General features: G+C 44.5%; 1 protein-coding gene and 2 non-coding genes across 3 annotated transcripts in view; all 3 read right to left on the reverse strand.

Annotated features, from left to right (window-relative positions):
- Window positions 1-1185: 1185 nt before the first annotated feature.
- The window catches only part of LOC124116240 (stress-70 protein, mitochondrial-like), a 37229-nt gene continuing 17752 nt past the window's right edge, over window positions 1186-20662 (reverse strand). Inside the window, exons 10-17 of the mRNA XM_046477500.2 lie at window positions 19702-19791; window positions 17045-17182; window positions 16556-16660; window positions 15675-15792; window positions 14302-14396; window positions 3902-3994; window positions 3133-3273; window positions 1186-2900 (exon numbers count right to left, since the gene is read on the reverse strand). Of these exons, the coding sequence (XP_046333456.1) occupies window positions 2784-2900; window positions 3133-3273; window positions 3902-3994; window positions 14302-14396; window positions 15675-15792; window positions 16556-16660; window positions 17045-17182; window positions 19702-19791 (897 nt within the window). The 3' untranslated portion in view covers window positions 1186-2783. The remainder of the gene's footprint in view (window positions 2901-3132; window positions 3274-3901; window positions 3995-14301; window positions 14397-15674; window positions 15793-16555; window positions 16661-17044; window positions 17183-19701; window positions 19792-20662) is intronic.
- Window positions 14622-14811, reverse strand: LOC124118244. The gene has a single exon (XR_006858449.2). It is a non-coding gene; the product is annotated as a small nucleolar RNA SNORA74 (small nucleolar RNA).
- Window positions 15450-15639, reverse strand: LOC124118232. The gene has a single exon (XR_006858445.2). It is a non-coding gene; the product is annotated as a small nucleolar RNA SNORA74 (small nucleolar RNA).

Here is a 20662-nt window from a genome sequence, read left to right on the forward strand (position 1 = left end):
TGCGACGTCAATGGTGTCACAGTGTATGTCCAAAACTGTGATGGTATACATCATGTTTACAGGTGTCAAGGGGAACGTTATGCACGAACCTACATACAGGGAGTGGATACATTTGGTGGCGGTAGTGTGATGTGGGCAGCAATTTCCTACACTCTGTAGGACAGACTTTCTGCAACTTCTGGAGAACTGAATGGCACAATTTTACACGGATGAGATCATTCGCCGTTCTTCAATTATGCAACAAACGAACGAACGTCATTTTCAAACAAGACCATCTCAGCCACAAGAACCAGAGGTTGTCCCCTGGTTTTAAAGCTTCAACTCTGTCGCCCTTGTCCTACCATTTCTGATCAATTGCTTAATACATGTACATGCATCCGTGTCACAGACCCGTGAAGATCCAGGTAGAGATTAGGTCTTCAGCAGCCATTGCTTGTCGTAAGAGGATCAGGTGGTCAGGCTTGCTGACTTGGTTGGATGCATGTCATTGTATCCCAATTGAGTAGATCGATGCTCATGACATCAATCACTGGATTGTCTGGCCCAGACTCGATTTATTTACAGACCGCTGTCACATTACCGAACGTTAAACCACAAACATTCCAGATGAAACCTGGACTCATCTGTGAACATTTTACTGACTTCTCTTCTGAACCTCAGACGAGATCAACATCAAGCTTGGCGCGCCTGACAGCAACGTGGAATCAGTGAAAGTCAAGGGCGGATGTTAAACTCCCTCAACTGGTTGTGTACAGTTCTGCCAATAGTTGGTGTCAACCCAGGAATTGTTTGAGCTGTTAATGTGGCGGTTTGGTATGAATTCCAGAGATGCATTAACCGAATATGACATCCTGTTCATGTGATAATTTACAGGCCACCCTCATGCAGCTGGAATATTGCTTAGTGCAAAAAACAACAACAAAAACGTATGTTACATTGAAAGCATAGGGAAGTAGAAATCCACTGTCACTAATACAACATTAAAAAATACCACTCAAAGATACGACAAGAGGTATGCCAGTGAGCAGTGAAAACCTTGCTGGATGTTACAGAGCAGGACTTTCATGCAAATATGCACTGACTAAAATCAGTCGTGCCTTTGATTATGTCTCAACATGATCAAACCAAGGGTTTACACAAGAATGCACTCAAAAACAAAGTCTCAAAAAACAACAATACACAGTGTTCTTTTACTTTATAGCATTTCTATTTACTCCGAAATAATTACAATACTAGTTTCATAAATATACAATGCAAAAACTCTTTTCAAATGACATTTGGCAATATGATAGCATGTTTGCAATTCAAATGATTTGTAGATCATAAAATATTCCAATAGTATCTGAACAACATACACTATTACCATAATTATCAGAAGTTACTCTGGAGACACCCCTAAATATCTTTAACATGCTTATTAAAGAAACTGAAGATGAATCAGACAACACAGCCTTCTGTGACAGCACGTTTTGGGTTTTAAATATCATATCTCAGACAGCAGTTTGTTCTCTTACTTCAAAGTGAAACAAACTCATGCATGAACACAAAATTTGTACTTTCACACAGAACAATGACACAATCAAATTTACATGCTAATACTGTCCTCTTGAGATTCAACTTTAATCATTGGATTTGAAATAGTTGATCATTAGATTTGGACCAACTATTAGGGGTGTAACGATACTCTATGCTATAATGACTACAGTATGGACAGTTATTGAGTCATCATATATAGACAACAGTACATCATATATAGATATAAAAAGGTTGACAGGTAGGAAAATAAATTATTTTCTCCTTAAATGTACAAGAGATCTCAAGCCTGTGTTATTAATCAACTTAATTCTACCATACTTATTTTAGTTGTGCTACTAATCTTTTCCAGTAAAAATGGATTAATCAAGAGGGGTCCCATGGCTCCAGAGGTTTGATCCTGTATTCTTAGAATCTAATGCCCCCCCTACATGTTTGCCTTCTAACATTAGGATGGTGACAAAGATCCCTTGACTTTCCTATTTAATTTCCAATACCACTTATACCAGAGATATGCATTGAAACAATGAATAGCGTCGTTACAGCCCTAACTATGGTACAGATAGAACAAGCCTCACTTCTAGTATGTAACATAATGGTACATATGGATGAAAGAGGAACAGTACACACTTCTGCACATGTATATATATTATGATATAGAGAGACAATGGATTACAAAAGGGAGGTAACCAATGTTTCATTTTGAGTCCCACAGGACTATGAATCACACACATATCTACAGTTTACATCCTTCCACTGAAAATGGCCACACACTCAAATCTCATAGACTAAATGCTTCTGTGTATAGCTACTATGTACAGAAAATGCAAAAGTTTAGGTTGGTCTCTTCTCTCCCCACCCCCCCCCCCCCCCGAATACTACACAACTCCATCAGCTCTGACAATGTATCACGATCTCAGGAAATTACATAGGTTGTGCTCACATCAAATACATCTTGCTTTCCAAAATGATCTTAATCATCAACAAATATTTTGATCTGTTTTATGAAGAAATTTTCTATAAAGATGATATCCGATGACTGTTCTACCTGTTGATGACCTGTACAAGACTGTATGCATGAACTGCACGTATTCTGCTTGATGAGCTGACTACTACTCGGTATTCACAATGAACATCTAACCCACACACAATAATGTTCACATCCGTGTTTCTCACAAGTGTCTGTGTCATGTGCTGGCAGAAGAAGCCACTGTTCAATGTCTGTCCGTCACAACTTCTATCAGAAACACTTAGTTCTTATCCTTCTTCTCTTCCTTCTCCTCGGATGATGATGATGATGATGATGTTGAATCACTGGGTTCCTCAGGGGAAGAGGAAGAGGAGGAGGATTCCCTCTCCGACGCCATCTACCACGTTAAAAACAAGAGTCAATCTCAGCATATATGGACAAACTGCCAATACACAAGATAACAGACTGTTGGTGAAAACACATAATTATCACAAGGCTCAGACTTTGTATTCCGCAGAAGCATTGCTGCTTTGTAGGAGACGAAAAATAAGAACATCATGGCCTTGGAATGCCCATGAAAGATAATTCCATGGTTGCAATGTGAAATTTTGTGCGACAGGCGTCCTTACCTTCTTGTAAGCCATCTCGAAGAGTTTGAGTGATGCTTGTTGGAGGTCAGAAGTGACCTCGCGGATGCTGTCGGCTGTCTCGTTGTCCTTGTTGGCCAGCACCTCCCTCACCTTGGTGATCTTCTCCTTCAGCTGGTTGCACTGCCCACACAAACACAGGGTGTAAGACACAAAACCATCTACCAGAATACAGTACAACCTTGTTTACCCTTAACCCCTTCATATTCAGCAAGAGGTCAAATTGTGGATGATTCTTACTCTATGCATCTTTTTGTTTTAAATGGTGTTGTGTTATCACAGCCCATTGAAATTTTCAGTCACAAAACTCAAAGATTTTGTCACCACTAGCTTTTGGGTACACCAAGGTCATATTCATCCTTGCCCCCATTGTTACCATCACTTGCATATTTGAAAATATGTTGTACTCCTGAAATTTGATGTTACCTCAAGGCATGACTCCCCTCCTCACTAATCATCAGCTGCATTGCTCTCCTCCACCCTCCCAACTCCCACCCAACAGACGCCAAAGTAACAGGGTCTGCCTTCACCAAGTAATCGGGTGACCTTTAGCACTTATCGCTATCCTGAGGTTCCTTCTCAGTCTATTTCTAAAACTTTACTTGTGTCTCATGTTTCTGAATCTAAACTTTGCTAATATCAAGGCTCAGACATAAGTTTCCTCATACAAACACAACAGCTTGTAAGAGACGAAAAATAGAAACATCACTGCCTTGTGCCAAGTAGTCAGACTGCTAGGAGGCATACTCACCTCATCAGCTGGCAGTTGGTCCTTGTATTCATCCATCTTTGTCTCTGTATCATGGATGATGCTGTCTGCACTGTTCACTGCCTCCACAACATCCTATAACACACATAACAGAGTCACACCTCAGACCCTCATCATAGTCAAAATTCACAGCACAATATCTCCCCTGGCTGCACTACTCAACCTAATGATCTCCCCTGGCTGCACTACTCAACCCAATGATCTCCCCTGACTGCACTACTCAACCCAATGATCTCCCCTGACTGCACTACTCAACCCAATGATCTCCCCTGACTGCACTACTCAACCCAACAATCTCCCCTGACTGCACTACTCATCCCAACAATCTCCCCTGACTGCACTACTCAACCCAACAATCTCCCCTGACTGCACTACTCAACCTAATGATCTCCCCTGACTGCACTACTCAACCCAACAATCTCCCCTGACTGCACTACTCATCCCAATGATCTCCCCTGACTGCACTACTCATCCCAATGATCTCCCCTGACTGCACTACTCAACCCAATGATCTCCCCTGACTGCACTACTCTGCACTACTCAACCCAATGATCTCCCCTGACTGCACTACTCAACCCAATGATCTCCCCTGACTGCACTACTCAACCCAATTACCGTATATCGCTGTGTATAAGGCGAGTTTTTCGTACCTAAAATGGGGGGGCTAAGAAGGGGAGTCGTCTTATACACGGAGTCAAAGATCTCACATTTTTTTCCACTGGCGATGTCAACCGGCGTCCGATAGCCAGCCCAGCATTTGACAATAAAACTTCGCATTTCGTCCTAAATAACTGTTCCAATAACTATTTCCATACATAAACATGATTTGTATCTCTTTTCCTTGAATAAAGTTTAATAATTTCTGCAAATAAAGTTGAAATGACCCTCGCCTCGATGCATATTGTCAAACCACCTGACACGGTAAAACAATCAACATCCGTGAGTAGAGAGCCGGAAGTACCGGTAAGCATTTGCATATTGCACATGTGACCTAACATGTGATAACCGGTGAAGCTGAAATCAATTCCCGCTGTTTTTACAGTTGTATTAACAAGTGTTGGAGACGGTGTGTACAAGTGATTGTGGAATATACACGCTGAATGTGAAGCAAACATAAGCCTAGTTAGTTACAACATAGTTAATTGGCGATTAAATTACTCACCATTGTCTCTTATATGTTATTACTTCATAAATGAATTTTATTTTACGGGCACCAATTTGGTGTCGTACCGTGTAAACATGAAATGGCGACGTGTGCTGGAGTTACACACGCGACCTATCATTGTAGAAAAAAAACAACGCAAGATAAACATATTTTTATTGCATATCTAAGGTTTGTGTGCGCACTTGTGATGTGTGCGAAATACGCATCAGTCGGAAAGCGCATGTTAAATCTCCAAAGTAACTAACTAACTAACTAACTTGTGATGTCCGTGTGCGAAATACGCTACAGTCGGAAAGCGCACGTTAAATCTTCTATATCAGTCAGACTTGTGATGTGTTTCATTCCCGGTAGCCTTATACACGGAGTATAGGATTTTGGGTTGATTTTTAAGGCGTGTACAGGGGGGTCGTCTTATACGTGGGGTCGCCTTATACACAGCGATATACGGTACCTCCCCTGACTGCAATACTCAACCCAACAATCTCCCCTGACTGCACTACTCAACCAAACGATCTCCCTTGGCTGGACTACTCAACTCAATGATCTCCCCTGACTGCAGTACTCAACGATCTCCCCTGGCTACACTACTCAACCCAATGATCTCCCCTGACTGCACTACTCAACCAAACGATCTCCCTTGGCTGGACTACTCAACGATCACCCCTGGCTACACTACTCAACCCAACGATCTCCCCTGACTGCAGTACTCAACGATCTCCCCTGGCTACACTACTCAACCCAACGATCTCCCCTGACTGCAGTACTCAACGATCTCCCCTGGCTACACTACTCAACCAAACGATCTCCCTTGGCTGGACTACTCAACTCAATGATCTCCCCTGACTGCAGTACTCAACGATCTCCCCTGACTGCAGTACTCAACGATCTCCCCTGGCTACACTACTCAACCCAACAATCTCCCCTGACTGCACTACTCAACCCAACAATCTCCCCTGGCTACACTACTCAACCCAACGATCTCCCCTGGCTACACTACTCAACCCAACGATCTCCCCTGACTGCAGTACTCAACCCAACGATCTCCCCTGACTGCAGTACTCAACGACCTTCCCTGGCTACACTACTCAACCCAACAATCTCCCCTGACTGCACTACTCAACCCAACGATCTCCCCTGACTGCAGTACTCAACCCAACAATCTCCCCTGACTGCAGTACTCAACCCAACAATCTCCCCTGGCTACACTACTCAACCCAATGATCTCCCCTGACTGCAGTACTCAACCCAACAATCTCCCCTGACTGCAGTACTCAACCCAACAATCTCCCCTGGCTACAGTACTCAACCCAACAATCTCCCCTGACTGCACTACTCAACCCAATGATCTCCCCTGACTGCAGTACTCAACCCAACAATCTCCCCTGACTGCAGTACTCAACCCAACGATCTCCCCTGGCTACACTACTCAACCCAACAATCTCCCCTGACTGCACTACTCAACCCAACAATCTCCCCTGGCTACACTACTCAACCCAACAATCTCCCCTGGCTGCACTACTCAACCCAACAATCTCCCCTGACTGCAGTACTCAACCCAACGATCTCCCCTGACTGCACTACTCAACGATCTCCCCTGGCTACACTACTCAACCCAACAATCTCCCCTGACTGCACTACTCAACCCAACAATCTCCCCTGGCTACACTACTCAACCCAACAATCTCCCCTGGCTACACTACTCAACCCAACGATCTCCCCTGACTGCAGTACTCAACGACCTTCCCTGGCTACAGTGCTCAACTGAACAAGCAGTACACCAGAGTGGACTACTCTGTAGACTGTGGCTGTGTGAGGGCCAAAAAGACTATTGCGATATCAATAACTATTGCAAACAACTATTGCAATAACTATTGTCAACCATTACTTTAAAATCTTTTAACAAACAATAAAACATTTCAAACTTTACCAAGTTTTGTTTTATTTTCAAACAGTAAACAATAGCAACCATACCAAAATGAAAAACTTGTAGAATTTTCCTATTCGGAATATTCTATAAGTAATACGTTACCACTGTTATACTGAGGCTGTTGTCTCCCACAACTGCTGATATAGCGAAATCTACCACAGAGATCTCGATTACCCCATGCAGCACGTGCTGCCATGTGACACCCTTCACTCTTGTCTCTTGCGAGAGCAAGTGCTCGGGGGACGGACGGGCGGGCAGCAGCCCAGCGGTAACGTATTACTTATAGAATATTTCCAATAGGAAAATTCTACAAATTACATTAAGTAATACGTTACCACTGTTATACCGAAGCTGACTACCACAGTAGGCGGTGGGGAGCACCTACAACCCGAATCCTGACTGCTAGCGTTCCTTCCGACCAGCGGAAATAAACACCAAGGCGGAAGTACTCGATGCGCATGCACCAAGCTAGGCGTTACCCTATAGGAATACCAAAGCACTGTCAAGCGCATACCGTAAGGCTCAATCGTCATTGCCAAAACGATTGGTAACTCGCAGCGGATGAGAACACAGTATCCGTGTGAGCTAAATCTTAGATCAGGTTAAACAGTCGAAAAGAGGGAAATTAATTTCATTCAGACCGTATATCCCCGAGCAAGCCTACTTAAAGTATGTAATAGGCGTGTGACCTAATTCCAGTATCCGTAAGCATGTATCACAAGATTGGAATACACGACAGACAATTAAATGCATAATTGTCAAAATACAGATAAGGAAAAAACACACAAAAAGCCGCCTCACCTGTGGTGTGAGTGCGCTGGTTTGCAGGACCCCCACTCCTGTACCCACGACGTGGGAACATTGGAGACGACCCAGATTGACCACAGTGCAAGGACTGACGACTGCGGAGTTTGGAATTGCGCTGGACACACCCCCTAGATGACCGCTTGTGCCGCGATCAGCGGCCCAAGACGGTGCACCCCCTCCCCGGCTTCATCAGAAACCTTTCTGAGGTAATGATTGGCAAAAACCGAGTCAGAACGCCAGTAACAACCTCGTAATATTCTGTGAACAGAGATATTCCAGTGTAGGGCAAATGTTGCCGCTAGAGCCCTGACCTCGTGCGGGTTTGACCCCGCTACCGGTAACCCCCGAGACCGGTACGCCAGATTGATGACAGAACGAAGCCACAACGCAATCGGGTTGTGAGTTATGTCAACCGTGCGATTAGGGTTACACGATATGAACAGACGGTCACGCCCTTGTCTACGTGCATTCGAAGCCTTAAGGTAATACTTAAGGGCCCTAACCGGACACAGCGCTCTGTCCTCAGTATCAGCAGGATGTTAGATTTCATTGAGTGATCTTACAGTGAATTCTCTCTCCGTTTGCCCGATTCTCTGATTCTTGGCGACGAAGCCCATGAGCAGGCCTAGGCGGACCGCTCCTTCGTCGCTCCTATTGAATCGTACCTTGGCGACATCAAGTGCATGAATTTCGGATACACGTGCCACTGTGGCAAAGGAGAGGAGAAATGCTGTTTTCCAAGTCACATGCCGGAACGAAGCTCTATGCAAGGGTTCATACAGAGCTTCCATAAGTGATTGCAACACTAGGGAAAGATCCCAGGCCGGTGCCCGAAGGCGGCCCTTCTTAAGATCGTGCTGTTTGAAACCCTTGATAATACCCTGTATCACCGGCTCTTTGGAGAGACTGGTACCCATGCAACGTCCCGTACCGTAGCAACGGACGAGACATAGTTGGCAATGGAACCCCCAGAGAGTTTCCGGGTCTCTCGCAAGTGAGACATGAAACGAGCAATATCCTGAACAGATACCTTATCTGGCGAATGAATGTGATGTTTACAACACCACTTCGTGAAAATAACCCAACGTGCATTATACACCTTCTGGGTAGAATCACGATGCATACTAACATATGCCTGAGACGCCTGACGAGAAAAACCTTTACTCCTCAGACGGTCGGTGACAACATCCACACGTGCAGATTGAACTGCCCTGCGTTTGGATGAAGCTGACGGGTGTGAGGGTGGATCAAGAGATCCAATCTCACAGGCAGTGGAAGTGGCGACTGCGTGACCTGGGTCAGCAAGTCGAGGTACCACGATCTGTTCGGCCACATGGGCGCGATCAGTAACATTCGACAGCGAACTCCTCGGAGCCGGCTTAGAATGTGGCGGGTAAGCATAAGCGTCCAAGCCCGTCCAGTCTAACGCGAGAGCATCGTGATCGATGGCCCTCGGGTCCGGGACTGGTGATACAAACAACAGGAGTTGATTGTTGAACCGTGTTGCGAACAGGTTGACCATCGGACGACCCAAACGTTCGCACAGCCACTGAAACACTACTGGGTTCAGCATCCACTCTGTTGGGCTCGGATCCTGAGGCCTCGATAGAGCGTCGGCCAGTACGTTCCGCACACCTGGGATGTGACGGGCGCGTATCTGGCAAGGGACACTGTCCACCAGAGCATAAAACTCGAACGTGAGATCGAGTAGAGAGTGACTGTGGGTTCCCCCCAGTTTGTTCACATAGGACACTACCGTCGTGTTGTCGGTTGCCAGCATGAGCCGGGCGTCGACGAGACGATGCTTCCAGTGATTGACTGCGTTGATCACTGCCTTGAACTCGAGACAATTGATGTGAAGACCTAGTTCGTCTACGCTACACCAACCCGAGCTCACCTCCCCCTCTAGATGGGCGCCCCAGCCCACTAGAGAGGCGTCTGTATACAGGTTCAACGTGGCCCGGTAGGGCCGCATAGAGACTCCTGATAAGACATTGTAAGGGACCGTCCACCACTCCAGATGCGGTCAGAGCCGATACGGGTGGGCGACGGTCGCACTGTTCTCCTCCTGTGCTAACAACTGGATTAAAAACCGTTGCAGCGGGTGGAGTTGGAGACGACCCCGTTCGGTGCAGTCCTGGGCTGCCACAAGTAACCCTAACAGCTGTTCCCAAAAGTAAACAGTCTGTTGCACCGCTAAGACTTTGGCAATCATCGCCTGAATCTTGTGCCACCGGTCTGAGAGGCGATGGGTCACCGTGTTGAACCGACCTCCGATGAACTGCAAGTTCTGAGAGGGGTTAACTCGCTCTTGGGGAGATTGACAATCCACCCCAATTGCTCCAAGAGCCGACGTGCGAAATCGAGCTGCCGAGACAGCATGTCTGTCATTCGATTTGCTACTAGCGAGTCGTCCAGGTACGCGAAGTAACAAACATCCCTCCGGTGGAGAACAGCCAGGGAGCGGATGAAAGACCGAATGGGAGTACAACCCATTCGTAGTGCCTGCCTTGAAAGACAACCTGAGATACTTGTGATGATCCGAGTGAATTGGAACATGCAGATAAGCATCCTTCTGGTCGATCGAAGCCAGCCAGTCGGCCGGCATGATCAGAGCTTTCAGGTCTGCCAAGCTCAACATTCTGAACTTGGGCGGCTTGTGCAGGAGTTCGACACTGTCTTTCTTGGGAACGAGAAATATCCTGGAGTAAAAACCCCGGTGTTATTTCTGGTAGAGCTAACTCCCGAACTGCCCTCTTCTCCACCAACCTGCCGATGGCATCGGCGAGGATGGGAAGATCGGTTTCCAAATAGAAACCTGCCGACGGGGCAACGGTGAGCGGCGGATTCACTTTGAGATCGAGCCGATAGCCGTATCGAATCGTGTTGACCACCCACGGGTCGTCGAACACTTGTTCCCAATTCTCCCAGTAAGTCTGGAGTCTGGCTCCCACTGGGGAAGGAGAGGGGGGCCTGACAGGCTGCGGCAGGCGCAACTGTCCAGGGCAAAGTGACTCGGGTTCGCCTACGGGCCAACCGGAGTTGGCGCTGTCAGCATACGAACCCCTCCAATGAGAGTCACCTGGAGGGGGCCCTTGCCGTTCTTAGACGACTTGGGCTTCCCCCAGTTCCCCTTCTTCCCGCGAAAGGGCTGCTGATGGCCCTTACCGGAGCCCTCAGGGCGGGTGCTTCTTCCCGGAGGAAGAAGAACCCGACCCCTTAGGCCTGCCGGCCGCAGCATCCTGGGGCGCACTCCGCTTAGGAGCAGCACCCAGGCGCCTATGCAAGGACCCCACAAGATCCAGTGTGTGCCGAGAGGCCTCGGCAGACACAGCGGCCTGTTGTTCTTTCTGAACCCCAGGGATCTTGTTTTTAAACAGGGACCGAGCAGACCAAGGCTGCGAAAGGAGCACCTCCTGATTAGCAGCGTCCAACCCTGAGGCAACCAGATATGACTGGCGCCGGAGAAAATGGCACGTGCCGGAAATAAAGGCCGAAGCCCCGGCAACGTACTCCAGGGAAGCATTTAAACCAATCAGGCAGTTATAAATGCAGCAAGGTTGATGCCGGGAAAGCTTTGTCGGACGACTCGTCGTACACCTCGGAGGAACCCACGGAGCCGTGGATTCCCCGCGGTATCGGCAGGGGCTTGGGCATGTCCTCGAAGAGGTCATAAACCATGGCCATGCGGTCCTTAACGGACAGCGGGAGCAACCGTTCGGGGGAAGGACCGGTGACCACGGCAGCCGCAGCCGTACCGGTGGACCCCGCGTCCGAACCCGCGGCCACCGAAGAGGCCGGGGACGGAACAGCTGGCGGCCTTATCTCAGGATAGGCCACAAGTTGGAGTCCACAAGTTTAGATAACAATGCGGCGACGGAATCCCCGGACAGCCCGAGGGCTGCCAAGGGATCCGCCGCAGCCGAGGAGGTGGTACCTGCACCACAGGGGTGGAGACGGACTGGACGTACAGTCGGTAGCGCTCAAACTCCGCAGGCCCCAGACCTTCGCACAGGGTGCACCGGGTGTCCCCGCAAGGAACCCTGCACCGCGGGCAACGATCGTGGGGATCCCGGGACGACAAGAATTTGCGGCACACCCCGCAACTCCGAGGAGCAGGGGTAGAGGGGGTTGAAACCAGGGACATTTCCATGTCAGACATTTTTTGATTCTGTGAACAAAGAGCAAAACATGGTTACAACCCACGCACCACAATGATTCACAAACGAGCATTTTCACAAGAAAAAAATAAACAAACAATGTGAACATATAACATACACATATAACATATAGACAAATAAGTGATGTTAACCCCTAAAACATACAAGAACAGGGGAAACGTAAAACACAACGTGCATATGCGAACCCCGCAAGTATAGAGAAAAAAGGGCGGGAAAATTTTTCCGTTTGGCGGGGAAATTATATCAAAGCGTAGCTATCGCAACGCCCCATAAAAGCACAGTTTATTAGAGAATAAACTATAATAAATATCACCGAATATTCGAGGAACACTTCAGCAGTAGGATACACGTCTTGCTAACGCAAGCGAAGGAGACAAGAGTGAAGGGTGTCACATGGCAGCTAGGTGGCTACGCACGTGCTGCATGAGGTAATTGAGATCTCTGTGGTAGATTTCGCTATAGCAGCAGTTGTGGGAGACAACAGCCTCGGTATAACAGTGGTAACGTATTACTTAATGTAATAAAACTCTCTCATGGTAGAATATGAATTTATTTTACTGCTGATTTAACTTAAAAAACAATATAGCACTAGTTAGCACTATTTAAATTTTCAATGTTTTCCCCCATCTCAGATAACATTATCAGCTGATCACCAAGATCATGTAACACCGGAAATACCAGTCAACAAATCTGAGGTGAGGTGAAATGGGGTTTAACGTCGCGTCCAAGATCATTGCACTTATATAGCGACGTGCATGTACGTGTGTGTGTGTTTGTGTGGCTGCTTGTACTAGTCCGGACTGATGCCAATTTATAGTGCTAGCTCACTGAGATACCATGCTGCAGCTTAACATGAATACCCCACTCAGACACAGTATACTGACTCCGAGCCGACCAGTCCTTGTTTTAGCCCCTTAATGCTGAGCGCCAGACAGGGTAACAAGAAGTTCCATCTTTTAACGTCTTTTGGTATGACGCGGCCGGGGATCGAACCCCAGACCTTCTGCTCTCCAGGCGGACGCTCTACCACTTGACCTAGGTCAACAAATCTGAACTGAAGTACGCAAATTAATCCTATTATTATAATATCTGGTTAAAAAGACCTGTTCATTGTTTATCTGGACTAATGTTTGCAATATATTTTATTAATTCAAAATTTCATTCAATAACTAAAATAATGTTTACAATAATTTTCGCTGAAATCGTATGCGAAATGATGGGTAGATCGCACAACTCACTGTTAATTGCAGCAACCAAGGTCAGATTACCGCTTTTGACACCTTGAAACGAACTTAAGTTGCAAGAGAATTGATACACATATCATAAATGCTGTACCATGACCCGCTAAAGGTCATATTTGAGGCAGTTTGAATATTAAATGTCTTTAATGTATTTCGCAAAAAAAGATCCTGCATACCACCTGTACCAAAGTGTTACGCTTATGGTTCTTATAATTTTAAGTAAATATAGTGGCAGCTGCAACTATAAAAACATGATTGGAATATATTTTTCCTGACAAAATAATAATTTCAGACACAATTTCTTCCGACCATTGCATCAAAATTCTTTGAAGTTGTATCATTGGGTACCTTTAAACTAAATCACCGGTAGATTGGGAGGAAACTTGTGCACAGCTGATTTGCTACGGTAATCTTAATCTCTGCATATAAAACAATGCCTTGGAGAGCAGGAAATACATTCTATATGGTAAATCTTCAAGTCTCGTGATGTTTTATATCAAATTTCATACTTTTATTGACTAAGTTTGCTATACCTGTTTATTCACCTGAATTTGCTGAAGGGATACATTGTGGGTTTTTTGAAAGCGCATATTAATACTCGATAAATGTATTTTTACACTATGAATAATAAATCACTTTTATTTTAATCTTTTTTTAAACTCTGAAACATGCAACGTAGATCGTGTTAGGTAGGCAGAGCATGTGTACTGTTTGTTGGTCATCTATCACCTACGACTCGACCCTCATTAAACCGCTGATCATCTGTAATGCTCATCAATTATTTGGACCCTGAAGGTAGCGTTGTAACGAGGGATCACTGTATTGTGCACTATTCAATCAGATTACATTTTCAACTTTTACTAAAGACAACACTAAAGTGCTACAAAATAAAACAAGTATGTACACTATTGAAACTATCGATATTCGACACTTAAATTGATACTATCGAATGCAAAACATGACTCCCATCGATAAATTGATATTGGGTCACTCACAATTGCACTACATCGATAGTCCGATGTATTGTTACACCCCTGGAGGAGACACTTAGAGTTGCTTACCTTCCTCTTCTTGTCCTCCTCGGCATACTTCTCTGCATTGCGCACCATGTTCTCAATGTCCTCCTTCGACAGACCTCCTGATGACTGGATCACAACTACATAAACAACAGGTTACCATGGTTACAACATCACTTCACAGCATAAGCATGAAACTTAAATAGCTGAGCTGAAATGACGCACTAGCTCACAGCAATATTAAACTAAACATTACTTTTCATTTTTGCGTCAATGCATAAACAATGTATCACAAACTGTTTTCACAGTTACAAACTTACAAGTTCACAAACTGATCACAGCTTGATCACTTTCCATTATACCATCATGTTAGTTCAAATAACTATGACCAGAACCACACAAGGATCTGACCAACTCTCAAGAACTCTCTCAGCATGGAAAACAACCAGAGACCCAGAACAGATCAACATGGCTGCCTCCATTACTGAGATTCCTCTGCCACAGATGTAACGCAAGGTCATACATGGCAAGTACCACCTGCTGACTATCTGTGGTGATGCTGTTTAAAACAGAAATTGTACAAAGTATTGAGCACAATACTGTATTAGGAGCCTCACATTCACCTTCAAATTGATGCAAGCTATTTAATTCAATAACTTGTTCTTATCACTGAAACAATGCTGATGCCATCATCTAAAATACACACACACAAACACACTGTTTTACACGATTTGAAACTAGCAATTACCCAAGTCAGAGAAAGACATGCCTTGACTGCAGTTTTAACATGTATCAACTGTTCACTAACATGTCTAATGACTGAAATCATTCATGGATTAACAAGTTGAGAAATCAAGGACTCTGGTTACATAAAACCACTGCTTAATTCTGCCCAATTGGTAGTTGTATGAATTAACTAAAATCATTCAAATTATACTCATGAATATATACATGTTAAAAACAAGCAAAGATCAACATGATCAAGTTCTTTTGAACCATGAATCAGTGAAACAGGTGCCTGCGATGAGAACCCAATCAGTTTGTAACTTCACCAACACCCCGTGAAGATGGCAAACACGGCACCAGTGCAGGAGGAAAGAAGGTCCTCTGAGTGACAAAGTATCCACCACAACAGGTGTAAAACTTGTGAACCATTCTGCCACAGCAAGCTCTCATTATATGATGCTGAAATATTTGTGAGTTCAAATAACTATGACCAGAACCACACAAGGATCTGACCAACTCTCAAGAACTCTCACAGCATGGAAAACAACCAGAGACCCAGAACAGATCAACATGGCTGCCTCCATTACTGAGATTCCTCTGCCACAGATGTAACGCAAGGTCATACATGGCAAGTACCACCTGCTGACTATCTGTGGTGGCATCATTCTCCCAGAAGACAAGATCTCACTTACTCTGCTGTTCTTTACCAGTACCCTTGTCCCGAGCAGAAACATTTACAATGCCGTTTGCATCAATGTCAAAAGTCACCTCGACCTGTGGCACCCCACGAGGAGCTGGTGGAATACCAACCTGAAATAGACATCACAATGACTCAACAGTCTAAATGTGGTTTATAAATTTCTCAGCAGGATAGCCTGCACCTGACAAGTTGACCTCAGAAAGCAATCCACATGTTCAAGATGCAAAAACATAGTCAGCCACCAAATAGTAGTGAGGTTGTACCAGGTCACATGACCTGTGAAGATCCGGGTTAAAACTGGTCTTTAACAACCCATGCTTGCCATACTAACGGGATGGGGTGGTCAATCTTGCTTACTTGGTTGATGCATGTCATTGTATCCCTATATCGTAGATGATTGCTCCTGATGTTAATTACAGGATTGTTCGGTCAAGACTATTATTTACAGACCACAAGCAAATAGCTGGAATATTGCCGAGTGTTGCAGCTGAACAACAAACAAGCAAACAAACAAGGCAGGCTGTCAAGCCATGTCCTATTCATACATAAGGCGCATTAATGTACTACTAATTCATTGACTGTGGCATAAATTCCACGTTCAGTTTATTTTATGACTACAAGGTACCCTGAACATCTATGCTACCAACCCAACCCAACCCCACCCCTGGAAGCCACCCCCTCACCAATGAGAACTGTCCCTGGAGGTACCTGTCTAACCTCACCCCCATTCCCCTTGAAGAACCTCACTCATCAGGAAGAAATCTGTCTTACCCTATCCCCATTTGCCTTGAAGCAGACCCCTCACCAAGGAGAACTGTCCATGTAGACACCTGTCTAACCCCACCCCCAATCTCCACACAGTACCCCCCTCACCAGAGAGAACTGGCCCAGGAGTTTGTTGTTGGCAGCCATCTCCCGCTCCCCTTGGTGCACCTTGATCTCTACCTGGGTTTGGCCGTCAGCAGCTGTCGAAAACACCTGCAACAAGCACAACAATCATACATCACACTGTTATGGTAATACTTATTTTTGTTTGTTTGTTGTTTTATACCGCTCTCAGCAATATTCCAGCTATATGATGGCGGTTTGTAAATAACAGACAATCCAGTGATTGATATCACGAACATCGATCCATGCAATTGGGATATGATGACATGCATCAACCATGTCAGCGGGCCTGACCACCCAATCCTGTCAGTCACCTCTTACGACAGCCATAGTCGCCTTTTACGGTAATAGTTAAAGACCACATCAAAAAGAGTAATGCTGAATGTGTTTGTTGGTTGCATATTTTATGAATGTTGTTCACACTCAATTTGAAGTAATGGCAAGTACAGAAACTGAAACAAGGCACAAGTTTACCTGACTCTTCTTTGTGGGAATGGTTGTATTTCTGTTGATGAGCTTGGTGAACACTCCTCCCAGAGTCTCGATACCGAGGGAGAGGGGAGTGACGTCCAACAGCAACACGTCTGTCACATCACCAGCCAACACTCCACCCTGGAAACACACATCACACACATTGTGGAACAATAGAGCACATCAATAATCTGTACAATATCACACAATGACCTACACATAGCAGTCACTTCAGTCACCTCTTACAACACGCTTGGAGTAATGAGACACAGGGCCCTCGCAAGGAGCAACAATTGTACACATGTGCGTATGTGTTGTGTGTATGTGTTGTGTGTATGTGTTGTGTGTATGTGTTGTGTGTATGTGATGTGTGTATGTGTTGTGTGTATGTGATGTGTGTATGTGTTGTGTGTATGTGTTGTGTGTATGTGTTGTGTGTATGTGATGTGTGTATGTGTTGTGTGTATGTGATGTGTGTATGTGTTGTGTGTATGTGTTGTGTGTATGTGATGTGTGTATGTGTTGTGTGTATGTGATGTGTGTATGTGATGTGTGTATGTGTTGTGTGTATGTGATGTGTGTATGTGTTGTGTATGTGTTGTGTTGTGTGTATGTGTTGTGTGTATGTGATGTGTGTATGTGATGTGTGTATGTGTTGTGTGTATGTGTTGTGTGTATGTGTTGTGTGTATGTGTTGTGTTGTGTGTATGTGTTGTGTGTATGTGTTGTGTTGTGTGTATGTGTTGTGTGTATGTGTTGTGTTGTGTGTATGTGTTGTGTGTATGTGTTGTGTGTATGTGTTGTGTTGTGTGTATGTGTTGTGTGTATGTGTTGTGTTGTGTGTATGTGTTGTGTTGTGTGTATGTGTTGTGTGTATGTGTTGTGTGTATTTGATGTGTATTATGTGTATTTGATGTGTGTATGTGTATGTGATGTGTGTAAGTGATGTGTGTATTTGATGTGTGTATTTGATGCGTGTATGTGTATGTGATGTGTGTATGTGATGTGTGTAAGTGATGTGTGTATGGGATGTGTGTATGTGTTGTGTGTATGTGTTGTGTGTATTTGATGTGTGTATGTGTTGTATTGTGTGTATGTTGTGTGTATGTGTTGTGTGTATGTGTTGTGTGTATGTGTTGTGTGTATGTGTTGTATTGTGTGTATGTTGTGTGTATGTGTTGTGTGTATGTGTTGTGTGTATGTGATGTGTGTATGTGTTGTGTGTATGTGTTGTGTGTATGTGTTGTGTGTATGTGTTGTGTGTATGTGTTGTATTGTGTGTATGTTGTGTGTATGTGTTGTGTGTATGTGTTGTGTGTATGTGATGTGTTGTGTGTATGTGTTGTGTGTATGTGTTGTGTTGTGTGTATGTGTTGTGTTGTGTGTATGTGTTGTGTGTATGTGTTGTGTGTATGTGTTGTGTGTATGTGTTGTGTGTATGTGTTGTGTGTATGTGTTGTATTGTGTGTATGTTGTGTGTATGTGTTGTGTGTATGTTGTGTGTATGTGTTGTGTGTATGTGTTGTGTGTATGTGTTGTATTGTGTGTATGTTGTGTGCATGTGTTGTGTGTATGTGTTGTGTGTATGTGTTGTGTGTATGTGTTGTGTGTATGTGTTGTATTGTGTGTATGTTGTGTGTATGTGTTGTGTGTATGTGTTGTGTGTATGTGTTGTATTGTGTGTATGTTGTGTGCATGTGTTGTGTGCATGTGTTGTGTGTATGTGTTGTGTTGTGTGTATGTGTTGTGTGTATGTGTTGTGTGTATGTGTTGTGTGTATGTGTTGTGTGTATGTGTTGTGTTGTGTGTATGTGTTGTGTGTATGTGTTGTGTGTATGTGTTGTGTTGTGTGTATGTGTTGTGTGTATGTGTTGTGTGTATGTGTTGTGTTATGTGTATGTGTTATGTGTATGTGTTGTGTGTATGTGTTGTGTTATGTTGTGTGTATGTGTTGTGTGTATGTGTTGTGTTATGTGTTGTGTGTATGTGTTGTGTGTATGTGTTGTGTGTATGTGTTGTGTTGTGTTATGTGTTGTGTTGTGTGTATGTGTTGTGTTGTGTTGTGTGTATGTGTTGTGTGTATGTGTTGTGTTATGTGTTGTGTTATGTGTTGTGTTATGTGTTGTGTTGTGTGTATGTGTTGTGTGTATGTGTTGTGTGTTGTGTGTATGTGTTGTGTGTATGTGTTGTGTGTATGTGTTGTGTTGTGTGTATGTGTTGTGTGTATGTGTTGTGTGTATGTGTTGTGTGTATGTGTTGTATTGTATGTATGTGTTGTGTATGTGTTGTGTGTATGTGTTGTGTGTATGTGTTGTGTTATGTTGTGTGTATGTGTTGTGTTATGTGTTGTGTTGTGTGTATGTGTTGTGTGTATGTGTTGTGTGTATGTGTTGTGTGTATGTGTTGTGTTATGTGTTGTGTTGTGTGTATGTGTTGTGTGTATGTGTTGTGTGTATGTGTTGTGTGTATGTGTTGTGTGTATGAATTTGATGTGTCCAAGTGATGCATGTGTATATCATGCGCACGTATGTGATGCATGTATATGTTCGGTGAGCAAGTGATATGTTGCATGTGTACATGGTGAGTATGTGCAGTGTGTATGTTTGCCATTATGTGTGAAAGACATCTTGCATCTTGAGGCGTGTGAGCCGGTGTCTCACCTGGATGGCTGCTCCAATAGCTACAGCTTCATCAGGGTTGACAGACTTGCTGGGAGTCCGCCCAAACAGCTCCTGGACAGTTTCTTGAACCTGGTGGGAAACAGTGACACGAGGTGAAATGGGGTTTAACATTCAAGATTCCTGCACTTACGTGGTGTGTGTGGCTGCTTGTACTAGACCAGACTAATGCCAGTTTTATAGTGCTAGACCACTGACATACCATGCCTCAGTTTAACATGAAGACCCCACTCAGACACAGTATACGGACCAGTCCTTGTATTATCCTATTAATGCTGCGTGCCAGGCAGGGTAACATCATGTACCATCTTTTAACATCTTTTGGTAAGCAAGGATAGAAACCAGGCAGATGCTCTATCCTCTACCACATGGAAAACAAAGAATGAATGAGTTAAATTTAACATCACATTCAGCCGCATAGTGGCTGTTGGAAACATTAACCCACCAAATTCAAGGCTTTTGCCGAGTGTTGAAAGGCTTTTTCTAGTTCTTATCGTCCCATAAATCAAAACGAAATGTCGGAACTGGTTGGGGTTGGAAGAGTCGTTTTACCAAGTCACATCTCTTTCAGCAAAACACCCACTGTCTTCACTTTTACTGTAGTACGTAACTGTAGCGTGGCAACAAAGTGAGCAGCACACACTCAAGGCATCACAGATTGAGATTCATGCAGATCACACTGCATGTTCTACTTCAATGCAAATTCCTCTATGTTGTTGAACGTTTTCAACATTTCCCATCTCTTATGCATTCAACAGTTGCTGCCATTTGCCTCATGTGTTGCATCCTTGCAGCATCATAAATTTCAGACAGTACTGAAAGAAGGGAGATAACTCTTTAAAATATGGTTCACTGAGTTGACAAAACCAAGATTGTTTCCTGAAAATATTTTGGTCTTTTCAAAGCAATCCAGGTCAGTGTGACTTTTGGAATACATCCTGCC

This window comes from Haliotis rufescens, unplaced genomic scaffold (genome assembly GCF_023055435.1).
Source record: "Haliotis rufescens isolate VD_foot unplaced genomic scaffold, xgHalRufe1.0.p SCAF_12, whole genome shotgun sequence".
Lineage (NCBI taxonomy): Eukaryota > Metazoa > Mollusca > Gastropoda > Lepetellida > Haliotidae > Haliotis > Haliotis rufescens.